Below are 14,084 nucleotides of genomic sequence, written 5' to 3' on the forward strand. Positions count from 1 at the left end.
GTGTTTAGATTCAGGTGTTAAAAGATACACAAATGTTCTATATTGAGCTGCTTTTACCACTAAATACATCTTGCATTCATAAGTACCGTGCATCTTTTGGTAAAAATGCTGGTAATACGAACATTTCTGCAGGTGTAGAAGCAAGCAGGGTGTTATCTTGTATTCTCTTCATCCTTCTTTCTTTCCTCCATCCTATTCTCCTTCTCTCCCCTTTTCCTTTTTGCCCCCCTTTCTCTCTTTCGTGCTTCTTTTTTTTTCCTTTCCATTTCTGTCTCCGTAACAATTGAAATAATCCCAAAGTAGTTTTTAATAAAGTTTCTTTTTATGAATATCAAGCAGAGCTTTAAAGCATCAGCTGTAATGCTCCACTTGTTAAAGTAAATCTGTTGGGCTTTTTCCTGGCACTCAGACAACAATTCTGAGTACTTATCTGGCAGACAAGACATGGTAAAATGATAAGCAACAGCAACTGTGTATTTTCCATTATAAAAAAGCAGAAATAAAACAAATAAAATAGTAAAACATTGCTTAGCAACACACAAACTCCTGAATGAGGCTAAAATAGAAGCAGAGATTGACATTGGTTAAAGAACCATTGGAGAACAGTAAGAGTCGACTTTTCTAAGGGAGCTGAACAAAAACAGCCGACTCTTTAAGAACAACAAGACCTTCCGTCAATTGTGCTAACAAAATATCAAAGTATGGAAAAGTTAAAGGGGTATGAATATTTTTGCAAGATATTTTAGTTTAAGATATTCTTCAATACATATTGGGTTCATTCATTTATTTTTTGGCAACCATGGTATGACAAATTGTGCCTCAACCAATTAGATTCAGAAATATACTAAAAAGCCATAAAAACATGTAACAACTATCACTACTATGTATCAAATATTTGTTTGCTCTTTCATTCAGGCAGGCCAGCAAACCTACCACTGGGCTGAGACCAGACTGGCTATGGCTCTGTCTGGAGTCAGGAAGAGGCTGGCTTCTTTGTATAAATTCATCCCCAGGTAGTGCATAACTGAGGCTTACAGTTATTTAAAGCTCTGTTGGTTCCTTATTTCATTAAATGGCACCACAGTTGATTCTTTTTACATTTCTGTATTTAGGCTCATGGCAGGCATAATCATTTTAGAAATGCAAGCCAAGCTGAAATCCTCCTAGGCTGAAATATTGCTAGATTAAATTAAACAGAATCTGACTCATTTTTAGTTGAGATTAAAGTAACATGAATCTTTGAAAATATGTGTGCTTCCAGAGGTCACGGTCACATTGCAAATTTGTGCCTAAATTGTTATTCTACTGATTATTGTGAGGTTTGAAAGTGATCAAGCATAACAGATTTATTGAAGAAACACTCTTTATACACAAAGCAACTCAGAGTTCTTTATAGAGGCAAAGAAATACAATAAATGAAAAATTACATTGAGAGACACACAATCCAATTCAAAAACTTAACATGTACAGACTACATGTAACAAAACAGTGAAATTCAAATAGAAAACAAACAAATACTACAAAACTGATAAAATAATCAGTTAAAAGATTAATAAGCTTTTGCATTTTCTGATGTGGAGGGAGCAATGTTATAAATGACTAAAAAAAGCAACAGAAGAAGAAACATGAGCACATATGGTTGAAGTAAAGGTGTTCCACCCTTAGTGATAATGACAATAAAGCAATAGGACCCATTTTAATTTCCACTAGAAAACTGCAGCAATCAATGTTTTCAGTCCAGATCAGGCCATGTGTTTCTATGCTCCTCAGGTCTTTACAAATCTTGATCATCAAAATTGTGGCCTTTAGTTCATCAAACTGTAGAACAGGTTTGATCACACTGCTGTTTTCAAAACTGGATGAAAATGACCACAGTGAAGAAAAGTATATGGAAGCAATTTATCCACAAGAACACAACTATAAACATTTAAAAAATGTTGTGGGCTCAAAACATCGATCTCAACTTCAAGTCTGACAAAAATCTCACGGCACTGTCAAGCTACCATCTAATATCTCTTATACATGTAGATGTTAAGGTCATTGGCCACTATGCTTGAAAAGAATAACCCCTCATATTACAAAACTTGACCAGACTGAATTTATTAAAAATGGGTTTGCTAATATTAATACAAGAAGACTCATGGTCTTTCAGACTATTGCACCTGAATTAAAAGGGCATTAATTGTTTCATTAGTTGCAGAAAAGGTATTTCGCAGGGTGACATAGACTTTCTATTTGCTGCTCTATATAAATCTGGATTTAGTAATATTTGGTTCAGAATATTCGAGACGTCACCCAATGCATGTGTAAAAGCAAACAATTGTGTTTCTAAGAGCTTTTGAAGAGACACCAGACAGGGTTGTCTGTCCTTCCTCCACTAAAGGTTATATTCACTGAATGATTCACAGCTGCAGTCCATCAAAACAATAATATATAAGAAATTGAAGCAGCTTATTGGTTTATGGGTTCCCTCCTTGGCCTTTCACATCTTCCTGCCGGGGCTTTTATTACTGCCTGGCTACCGGGTGACCGGACTTGGACTGCACTTGGGGGACGTGGCCATGGTGCTGGGTCGGGGGCTCAAGTGACCTTCACCATTCCCTGTTGGGATCTGCTGGTCATTTGCTTTGCTGCACACCATCTGAGTAGCAGGGTTTCTACTCTTTTTCCACTTCTAACAAATCCAGGTGACAAATTTGCACATGCACACTATTCCACACACCCATGCAAACACATAATTCAAATGACTGAAGGTCATATACAACTTTCTATTGTATATATGGCCAATCCATTTTGATTCCAGATGCAGTTTTGATCTAGTCAGTCACGTAATTAGGAGACTGATTTGAGATGACATATGTATGCAATCACCCCTCCATATATTATGACTGAAATGCAGAGAAAAAGGCACATCTTTTTGGACATGTTTTGAACATTAGTCCATGAACATTTTCTGTCAGAGATACATATACCAGAGGTGCGGGTGCTAACATTCTCCAGTAAGATAACTTGGTCAAATATCTGTTGTTTCTTTCAGAGAATGCGTAGTCACTGTGTCAGTTCCACTGCTAAATCTCAACTTCTCAAGGGCTGCTGAACATGGGCTGTTGGAAATCATGCTGGAGGAGTGGCTCCTGAGGCCCCTGCAGGCCCTCGCCTCTATCAGACCTACTGCTGAGCTTTATCGCTTAAAGAGGAAAAACATGGACAGCCCATTCAGACGTAAGCCAGACGAGGGTTGTGATTAAACATGTTTATATCAATCCAACAATACAGTTTGTTTACATCAAATAATTTATGTACAGTTTTGCCCTTGATTATTGACATCCTTCAAAGAAGATGTGTAAAATGTCTGTTTTTTTTATCGCAGCAGCAGAATCTCACTGAAAATGTCGAGAACTCTGTTTGGAAAAAATCCCCTGGAAATTGTTTTTAACAAAATCACAAGTGTGACAATTATATTTACCTTTAACAATTGCTGTAAAATACATGGAACTGAAGCAATTTTTTTATTTATACTTTACTTTTAATTTGATCAGGGTGTCTAGGAAATTCTAACTAGCCAATCCATGGCATTCCCTGAAATAAATCTGATATGTCACAGAGGTCCACTTCTTTTAGCCCCTACCCCTGTGTTCACAAGCATAGTATGGTGAAGTACGGTGGAAGATCTGTGATGCTGTGGACCTCTTTCTCTTTCAAAGGCCCTGGAACCATTGTTAGAGTCCACTTTATTATGAACCGTTTAATAGACATGGAGATTTTGAATAGAAATCCAGTGGACTTTACCAGTGAGGTAAAAACAGGTTACTTCTTCACATGGAATTTATTTACTTTTTTAACATCTTTACCAGGGGTGCCAGTAAATGTGTTGTTTCACTGGAACCAGTTCTATAGTAAATGCAGTCTGGAGTCATGTTGTGGTTCAAGAGACACACACTCGGGCTCATATTAAGTGAAACTTTATTTAAAAATCAGACGCAAATTAAAGGGGACATATCATGCTTTTAAATTCTTCCTTTTTACACCTAAATCATTCAGTTGTGGTCTATATAAAGTGGAACTGCAGAGCTTTAGTCTGAATTTCTTGTAGCTCCAACGGTTCCTCTTTTTTCCTTGTTCTGGGATGTTTCTGACAGCAACTCGTTTTGGTGCTGTCACCTCAAATGTTATTGAGGCACTTCACACCCCAGCCCCTCTAGGTCAAAGAGCGTTCCACTCCATCCTATTCGGCCATTTTTGTAATTTGATAACAGAGATACAGTTATCCAGCACCACAGAAACAAGACAAAAATGGCAAAAACAATGCAAAACAGTTAATGTAATAATACTATTCAAAACATGCAATACAGTTTTGTCCTGAAGGAGCAATGGCAGGACGTCATATCAATACACAATAAATTCATGCCAAAATTAAAGTTTGTTGTCATTTTAGTGTTATTTGCAGCTTACCGCTTTGCTGTGTCTGTTGTTTCCATAAACAGAAGGAACTGACCTCTAAATCAGATGAAGTTTTTCAGCAAATCCTTCTTGATACTGGTTGAGGTTGCTGAAGGCACTCATCCTTCATGCGGAGAAATGGGAATTTCCATGAAAAATAAAATTTTACCATGCACTTTGAAGCGGTTCTGGTGCTGGGGATGGTGTAATGACCTTTGTGGGTTAATACACCCAACAACCAAATATTTAGAGTTATCTACTTGCAGCGTCGGCATACTTAAGGATGGACTTCAAAATCATAGCGAGAAATAAAAATGACGGATACACAAATCAGTAGTCGGAAGTCCATAACCTTGTTTAACAGTTCCACAGCAAATAATGTGACGTAACTGTTCAAAAATATAACAGATAGAAAAAACTGAAAAGACTGAGAAATATAAATATGGAATATGAAAATATATGAATAAATACCCAAACAGAATATAAGGTTATCTGTGCAGCACCTGTGGAGACATTAAATTCAATACACAACTAAATGTATTTAAGGGCCAAAAAAGTGGAACTTGCAAGATATGTCTTTAGGAAGCTGGCAGGAGGCTGAATACGTTTTCAAAGCAATTTGTGTCCTCAGAAGCCAAGATGGATGGTTTCAGCACCATGTGTGCTCATCAGTTTTATCTAACAAAAAAGATTTATGAAATCGTTGTATTGTTCTTGTTCATGCTGAACCCATTATGGAAGCACATGTTGTGTTTGGAAAAAGAATGTGAAGTCTTTCAGAATTTTCTAACTGAAGTGTTGGCAAACCTGTCTGATCAGTAATAAAAGGAAGGTTGTGACTCACAGTCTGACACATTAAGTCACATGTTTTTCTGTTGACAAAACACATCTGGTGATGGAAACCATTCACCTCTTATCAAATACATCTCTGTAGACGTATGCCCCTACTGTTTACAAAGCTGGAATCCATTACAAAGTGAGCAATTTAGTTGTTTTTTTTCTCCAGACTTAGCCAACACACGTTGTCACTATTCTGCTTAGATGCTTTTTTGACTGCAGCTGAACTATGTGGGAAGGGCAAAGAACACTTCATTGGTTGTATGAACAAGGTACCAGATGCCAGTATGGGACTTATTCCATCAATGAGATAAATAATGTGCTGCTTTCCTCCTTTCCTCAGGGTCACCGCAGCTCCTCATCATTATCAATGAAAACTGAAAAACATTTTGGCTTAGCTGTTGTATAGTTCCACTGCAGGGAACACCCACAGACTGAAACACCTAAAACCAGATTATAGCGTTTATGGTTTTATGACAATTGCAAATTATGCTCTTAATGTTCAACTATAAAAATTAAGAGCAAAAAATCAGGGGTCGGCAACCTGCGGATTCGGAGTGGCTCTTAAGGGCCTCCATAGTTGCTCTTAAAAACTTTGGCCAAGAATAATAACAAACCGAGCACTGTTTTTAAATAGAAATCTAATTAAAATGCCTTGTCTTGGTAGTTCCTCTGTGCTTTTTAGCAATCTCAATAAGATCAAGATCTGGACTTTGACTCATACCAGGACTTTTCATTTCTTAACTCTCAACTAAGTCATTGGTGGTTTGAGTGGTATGGTTTGGGTTAGTGTCAAGTTGCAGACTCCAGTTCTGCTTCAGCCTTTTTGAACATTTGTGTACATATGGTTTTACATTATCTTTAAGCACCCCCAAAGTATGGCACTTTCACCTCTATGCTTCAGAGCTGACCTGAGGTTTTTATCCTGGAATCATATATTTGGTTCATGCCAAACATTTTGTTGTAGTGTCCAAAACATTATCTTTGACTCAAGTCCTATCTATGTTCTGTCTGGCAAACCTATAGCTTCGTGTTTATCTTTGGTCGTAAAGGTGTCCTGCTAGCACTCCTCATATTAAGTTTAACCTGTGCAGTCTTTTTTATCATCATTAACAACAGACTGCTGTATGTCCTGGGATGATATTTTAGGACTCCTTTTAGCATCTTGCAGGCTGTGTTCAGGGTTAACTTGCTTGGACAGCTATATTGAGGCATGTTGGCAGTTTTTTTTAAATGCCCTCCACTTGTACACTATTTTCTATACAGTGAAAAGGCTGTTTTCAGATCTCTTTAAACCCCTCACCAGACTCACAAGCTGCTGCAATCTTCTTTCTGAAGGCCTAAGGCAACTCTTTGGATCTCACCATGATGTTCACCCTCATTTCAACAGTCAAGAGCACAAACTGCATGCCTATAGTTTAAACAGAGCAAACCTCCTTCTAAATACAGATTAATGATTCTCTGACCATGTGCACCCAAGGTGATACATCTGCATGCTATTTTGGCCATTTTAAAAAGGGATAAATTTGGATGAGTAATTTACTCCTTAGAGGAAATGTTTTGTATTTATTCATTTTGTAAAATATTTGATGTTTGTTTCTATTTCTTGAAATTTTCAGTATTGTTAAAATTGGTACTTAGCATTCTTATGTATAAATATGTTAGAAAAACATCCAGGTAGCCCTTTAGGGTGTCCTGATTTGTCACATGACTGTAGGCCACTCAGTCATCCCAAATCCAACGAGTTTTTCAGAAAGCGTCCAGTTGGTTCGGACAGCTTTTAAAAACTGCATTTTGTATTTACTGAGGTTTTCTTTGATATTAACAGCTGTTAGATGATCTAAAATATTTGAATAAGACAAAAAAAAAAAAAAACTGAAGAAATTTGTAAGGAGAAAGGTGGAGGATTAACAATCACAGCAGTGTATATTATCTAAAGCACAGTGACATCCACTTCAGCCACTTTGTTTAGTAAATCTTTCTCGCTGTTTTCTCTTGCCTTTATTCCAAAAGATGAAGCTCTGCTGGTGGCAGATCAGTTTGTGGTGACCTTTGATGGTCACGTGTATGAGCTTCCTGGTTCGTGTCTGCTGCTCCTTGCCCAGGACATCAGCAGTAACCCTTCGTTTACGCTGCTGCTCAATACAGACTTGCAGAGCTCCCTGGTGATACGTATGAACAACAGTACCATCAACATTCAGCGCACTGGACAGGTATGTATTACTTCAGATGTGAATGAATGATTGTTGCTTCGGTTTCTGCAACTATAGCAGAACAGTTCAAATCCTGAAGACAACTGAAGAACCTCTCTGTGTCACAGGTGAAAGTCAACTGCAAGAACGTTGTCACACACGGATATTACAGTGATCATGGACTGAGTGTGACAAAAGGGTCAAATAATATACAGGTGTCCAATCAAGATGGACAATCAGTGTCATGTGATTTGCTGCTTGAGTTGTGCAGCTTCACCCTGGATGGATGGTTACATGGTAAGAGGGAATCAGTTTCACCTATCCAGCTAAAACCTGATGTTTGCATACATGGTATAAAAAGACCTGAAGTTTTTTCTAAAAGTCTGACATTAAACAAACTTTTCCTTCTTTAGGTCAGTTAAGATTACAAGCATTATTTAGATTTTCTAAACAGCAGACAAATTGAGAGAACTTTAAAAAATCCATCCATCCATCCATCCATCCATCCATCCATCCATCCATTCATCCACCCACCCACCCATCCATCCATCCATCCATCCATCCATCCATCCATCCATCCATTCATCCACCCACCCACCCACCCATCCATCCATCCATCCATCCATCCATCCATCCATCCATCCATCCATCCATTGTCTTACACTTATCTGAGATCAGGACCAGGATGCATCCTGGTCAGATGCCAAAACAACTTCAACTGACTCCTTTAAATGCAGAGGAGCAGTGGCTCTACTTCAAGCTCCCCCGGATGTTGGAGCTCCTCACTGTCTCTAAGGCTCAGTCATTCTATAGGGAAGCTTATTTTGACCGCTGGCATCTCGTTCTTTTGGTCATGATCTACATCTTATGACCATAGGTAAAGGTCAGCACATAGACAGACAAAAAGCTTTTGTTTAATTCAGAAGTTTACATACATCTCCTTTGTATTTGGTAGAAATGCCTTTGAAATGTTCTTACTTGGGTCAGACGATGTGGGTGTACTTTGACAAGTTTCTCACCACAGTTTGATTAAATGTCATCCCATTCCTCCCGACAGAACTGGTGTAACCAAGTCAGGTTTCTTTTGCGTTCTCACACACACGTTTTCAGCTATGTACATACTTTTTCTGTGGGACTGAGATCAGGGCTTTCTGATGGCTGCTGTCAAAACTGACTTTGTGTTCTTAAACAAAGTAATGTGGCTTTATGATTAGACTCATTGTCCATTTGGAAGACCCATTTGTGCCAAAGCTTTAACTTCCTGGCCGATGTCTTGAGATGTTGCTTCAGGAGTTCCACATAATGTTCTTTCCTTGTGATGTTCTCTATTTTGGGAAGTCCACCTTCCCTCCTGCAGCAAAACACCCCACAACATAATGCTGCCACCCCCATACTTCTCATTTGGATTGATGTTTTCAAGCTTGCAACCATTGCTCTGTTTCTCCAAATGTAACGCTGCTCAAACTGTCTTAGTTTTATCAGAATACAGAACATGTCTTCAGAAATTAAGGTATTAAGGCATTTTCATACGTTGGTGCAGGATTCATTTTACTGTGGATAATGACACTTTCTTACTTTTAGATTTTGCACCAAAAGACTTAATTTCAGGGACACAGAACTCCTTTCTGGACAGTATGGTGTCTGGACAGTTCCATTTTGGATATGGATGCTTTGGTCTAGAAATTGTACCTGAGAATGAACTGGACTTGCGGAGATCCATAATTTTCTTCTGGATAGTTTGAATTTTTTTGCGATGATGTTAGACAAGGAAGCAGTTCATGTGTCCCTCATTTAAACTCGACATCATCATTCTGGCTTCCACATTTTCTTTAAAGAAACAGTAATCTTAGTGTGTCAAAAGTTCTAAATAAATTAAAAACAAATTACCTCTAACTATTCTGACATTTAGCGAAGAAGAATTTCAGAAATTCTAAATGTCTAATTTAATGTCAGACATTAAGAAATAAAAGGTTATGTTTTTTTATGCAGTGTATGTAAACATCTGGTTTCCACTGTAAATGTGAAGGCACACACCTGCTTCACTACTTTTAACACATTTTACTGCACAGGTGCATCCACTGGACTTATGGGGACTAACAATAATGATGCAGGCAATGATTTTCCTTTGCGTGATGGATCTCAGGCTAAGACACTGGAAGAATTTTTCCATAGTTGGGAGGTAGGATCAATTTAAAGAATTTCATAAATGTTTGTTTTAGTGGAGTTTAGTTTGTCTGAGTGTCCCACTTGTCCCATTTGTCTGTATATTCAGCTGAAGCCAGAATGCAGTAAATCCACAGAAACCGAAGAGCAATTTTCCATAGCAGCCATGAGCCCAGCGAGTTGCGGTTCTCTGTTCTCTTCCCCTGATTCTCCTCTGAGTTCCTGTTTCAGAGTGGTAAGTAAAGAGACAAATACATTTGCTGTTCTTCAGCCACTTTGTAACTTGTTGGAGATAAACAATATCAGGAGTGAAGTTGATCCATCAATCCATCAATCTTACTCTTGTCTGGATTATTTCTTAGTCAGCAGCTTGTTGTTGACTGACATTTCAGACACTGAGATACACCCTATAGCTGTCAGCGATCATGCACCTGTCTCCTTAACTCTAGTAAATAAGAAAGAAAACCCAAAAAGCAAAAACTGGAGTTTTAATACATCATTGCTTAAGGACGAAGAATTTATTAAATATTTTTAAAAAGAGTGGACTTCATATTTGGAATTTAATGATGTTCCGGGGACATCAACATCTGTTCTCTGGGAGGCTGGGAAAGCATTGATGAGAGGTAAAATAATCTAATTCTCATCACATAAGAAGAAAAAAGAAAACAAACGTATACAGGAATTAGAAGAAACCATTAAACTGTTAGATGCTTCCCAGGAAGAGGAAAAGTTGGGCAAACTACATAAAGCCAAACTAGAATGAAATGAAATCATCGACAAAAAAACCCAATTCTTTGTACAAAGACTTCGTATACAAAACTTTGAACATGGCAATAAATCAGGTAGCTATTTAGCTAACCAACTAAAAATAAATAAAGAAAGAACAACGATATTTGCTGTAAAAGACTTGACAGGGAATACAGTTTATGATCCTGAAAGAATAAACAGCACTTTCAGAGATTTCTACAAAGCTTTATACTCACCACAGACCCGTCAGATAATGACATTGATCAATTTCTGGATAAAGTAACAATTCCTAAACTATCAGGATAATCAAGCAATGGCCCTGGATGTACCACTGACTTCAGCCGAAATCCAAGAAGTTCTAAAAAGCCTGCCCAATAAGAAGGCTCCAGGCCCAGATGGATTCCCAACAGAGTTTTACAAAGAATTCTGGAATATTTTGGCCCCAATATTCCAAAGAATGGTGCAGGAAACCGAAAACAATGGCAGACTTCCGCCAAATATAAATTCTGCCAACATCACTCTCTTGTTAAAACCAGGAAAAGACCCAGTACTCCCTACCTGCTACCGACCCATATCCCTTATTAACGTCGATCTCAAAATAATCTGTAAAGCCCTCGCAAAAAGACTAGAAAAGGTTACTCCTCTCATAATACATCATGACCAAACTGGTTTTATTAAAGATAGGCATTCATCCACTAATTCATACAGATTACTTAATTTAATAGATTATTCCTACAGTAAAAATATTGAGACCAATATATTATCTCTAGATGCAGAAAAAGCATTTGATAGAGTTAACTGAAAATTCTTGTTTGCAACCTTGAGTAAATTTGGTTTTGGAAGCTCTTTCATAAACTGGATAAAAATATTATACAGTTCCCCAGTGGCATGTATCAGAACAAATAACCAAACATCTTCCCGCTTCTGTCTTCAGAGGGGCACCAGGCAGGGATGCCCACTTACCCCTTCATTATTTGCTATTTTTATTGAACCACTAGCAGCAGCAATCAGACAAACTAAAGATATTAAAGGCATAAAATGCAGGAATATTGAACATAAAATATGTCTTTATGCAGATGATGTATTACTCTTTCTCCAGCATTCGCTTGGGCCTCTGGGTCTGGCACTCAGACAACAATTCTAAGCACTACTCTGCCGGACGGGACATGGTAAAAAAAAAAAAAAAAAAGTATTCCTAACAACACTTAAATAAATGTCACTCTTGCTGTAAAACAAAAAAAAAAAAAACACAAAAAAAAAAAGGTGTGAAATTGATAAACCTGCATGTGAGGACCATGTGAAAAAATCTTTCTTAATTTAAATTAATTCCATGACTAATAAAGTCACAAAGGTTATCAATCCACAAGGTCCACAAATGGGGTTTTCTCCTTTTCAGGTCAGGTTTTGTTGAGATTGTTGAGTTTTTCTTTATATAATCATAGGACCAGGTTAGGAGCAGAGATTTTATTATGTCAGTAAAAACAAAAATGGTAAAATGTTAGCATTTGAAGAAGTGTGCTTTCTTCTTTGATTGACTGCATGCAAAGCTCTGTTAAATACAGAGCCGTGTTCATTGTGCTCAAACGTTTTAATTGAAAGGAAAATTATATATGTTCTTCAAAACTGTTTACAAAGAAAAATCTGAAAACTGGAGCGGGAATTTGTATATAGCCCCCTTTACTTTGGTACTCCTAAATATATTCCAACCAACTGCAATCATAAATGACCTATTTGAGGTTTTCTGTGTGTAATTTAATCTCAGCATAAATGCAGCTGTTCTGTGAAAGCCTCAGATGTTTGTTAAAGAACATTAGTGAAGAAATAGCATCATGAAGATAAAGGAACACCGTCAGGGAGGAAGTTGTGGAGATGTTTAAAACAGAGTTTGGTTATAAAATTATGTCCCAAGCTTTTAACATGTCTCAAAGCTCTGTTCAATCATCTGGAAATTGAAAGAGCATGGCACAACTGCGAACCTACGAGGACAGGGACGTCCACCTAAACTTACCAGCCTGGCATGCTCAGCATTAATCAGAGAATCCGACAAGAGACCAAAACATGCAAAACAGTAGTTGTGGGGGAAACGTAACACTTGACATCACTTTATACACACCATCCTCATTGTGAAATCTGGTGGTGGTTGCATCATGCTATAGGGATACTTTTCTTCAGCAGCAACAGAGATAAGGTTAGAGTAGAAGGGAAGATGGATGAAGCTAAATACAGGGCAGCACTGGTAGAAAACCTGTTACAGGCTGCAAGAGACTTGAGACTGGGGCAAGGGTAACCTCGCCTTAACATACAGCCAGAGCTAACATGGAACAGTTTAGATGAAAGTTAAACGTTAATGTTTTAAATTGCCCAGTCAAAGTCTAGACCTGATTTCTTTTAAGAATCTCTGGCAAGATGCTCTCCATCCAGTCTGACTAAATTTGGGTTATTGTGCAAATTGTTTATTTAGATGAGCAAAGTTGGTAGAGAAGTACGCTAAGAACTTGCAACTGTAATTGCTGTAAAAAGTGTCTCAATATAAATGCACAAAGCACTTTTAAGATCTTTGAAGAATATTTAAAAAAACATCTGTAATTTTCTTTCAACTTCATATATATACATTACTTTGTGTTGGTCTATCACATAAAACAAATTGAAGTTTGTAGTTTAGTGATAAAATGAGTACTGAAAACCTTTGACAGGCAATATATATAACCCGATGTTGGCCAAAGACAAAGTCTTTAAATGTGAGAATCTGACTTTACAGCACAGCTTCTGTGTACTCAGGTGGATCCTGCTCAGTTCCTGTCTGTGTGTGAGCTGAGCTCCTCCAAAGCGCCCTGCAGATTAGCGGCAGCATTTGTTCATCTCTGCCAGCAGAACTACATACCATTGGAGATCCCGGGCCAGTGTAGTAAGTATACCAGCACACAGTTAAACAATTGTGTACAAAAACAGCTTTTAACAAACATGTGAAAAACAGTTTTTTCTCTTTTGTTTCAGTGAAGGTCTGAAGGACAGACAAGCTGGTGAAGAAATATAAGCAGTTAACTGCTGCTCACTGTTGTTTAGAATAATGCATCTGTACACCATTGTCTTTAATTAAATATAAATTTTTAATGTGCTATTGTATTTCCTAATGTTCTCTTAACTGAGATTATATGATATAGACAATGTAACAACATGAAATAAAATCATTTTGCCTTTTTTAATTCAGTATTATTTGGATTGATAAAAAATCGAGGTGTGTCCCTTTAGTGGTCTACAGTGATCATGTCGTATGCTGGCAATACTTGGGATCATAAGTACCCAACCCGACCCCTCAAATTGGTCAACAAACTGAGGTTACTCCACCACAAGCCAGATACCAAAATTAAAGGAATTGTTCACAATCGTTGGGATTGTTCTGGTTTGGGTAAACTGTAAAATCTTCATTCAGTCCAAAGAAAACTGGCTTTAACATTAACCTCTGGAATAACTGGCTATTGGCCAGGCTCTTGTCCTCATGGTGGAGATTTTTTAATTGAAACGTACAAACACACAGTAACCCAAGAGGTGGGTATGAGAAATGAATAATTTATTGCAATGTCTGAATAGTGTTTGTTAGTTGTTGGTGATCTTGTCCAGCAGTCTAGATCAGTCTGGAGGAGAAGAAAGCAGAACTAGTGGAGCTTAGGAGGGTATTTCTGAGTTGAACTGTCCTTACTTGTTGAA

General features: G+C 37.7%; 1 protein-coding gene across 1 annotated transcript in view; it reads left to right on the top strand.

The window, feature by feature from the left end:
• Nucleotides 1-13,582, top strand: part of LOC124870219 — a 98,543-nt gene extending 84,961 nt beyond the window's left edge. The window contains exons 67-74 of the mRNA XM_047368771.1: nt 916-1,013; nt 3,038-3,222; nt 7,291-7,490; nt 7,598-7,766; nt 9,539-9,648; nt 9,742-9,867; nt 13,158-13,284; nt 13,374-13,582. Coding sequence (XP_047224727.1) covers nt 916-1,013; nt 3,038-3,222; nt 7,291-7,490; nt 7,598-7,766; nt 9,539-9,648; nt 9,742-9,867; nt 13,158-13,284; nt 13,374-13,384 — 1,026 coding nt within the window. The 3' untranslated portion in view covers nt 13,385-13,582. The remainder of the gene's footprint in view (nt 1-915; nt 1,014-3,037; nt 3,223-7,290; nt 7,491-7,597; nt 7,767-9,538; nt 9,649-9,741; nt 9,868-13,157; nt 13,285-13,373) is intronic.
• Nucleotides 13,583-14,084: the final 502 nt, after the last annotated feature.

This window comes from Girardinichthys multiradiatus, chromosome 6 (genome assembly GCF_021462225.1).
Source record: "Girardinichthys multiradiatus isolate DD_20200921_A chromosome 6, DD_fGirMul_XY1, whole genome shotgun sequence".
Taxonomy (NCBI): domain Eukaryota; kingdom Metazoa; phylum Chordata; class Actinopteri; order Cyprinodontiformes; family Goodeidae; genus Girardinichthys; species Girardinichthys multiradiatus.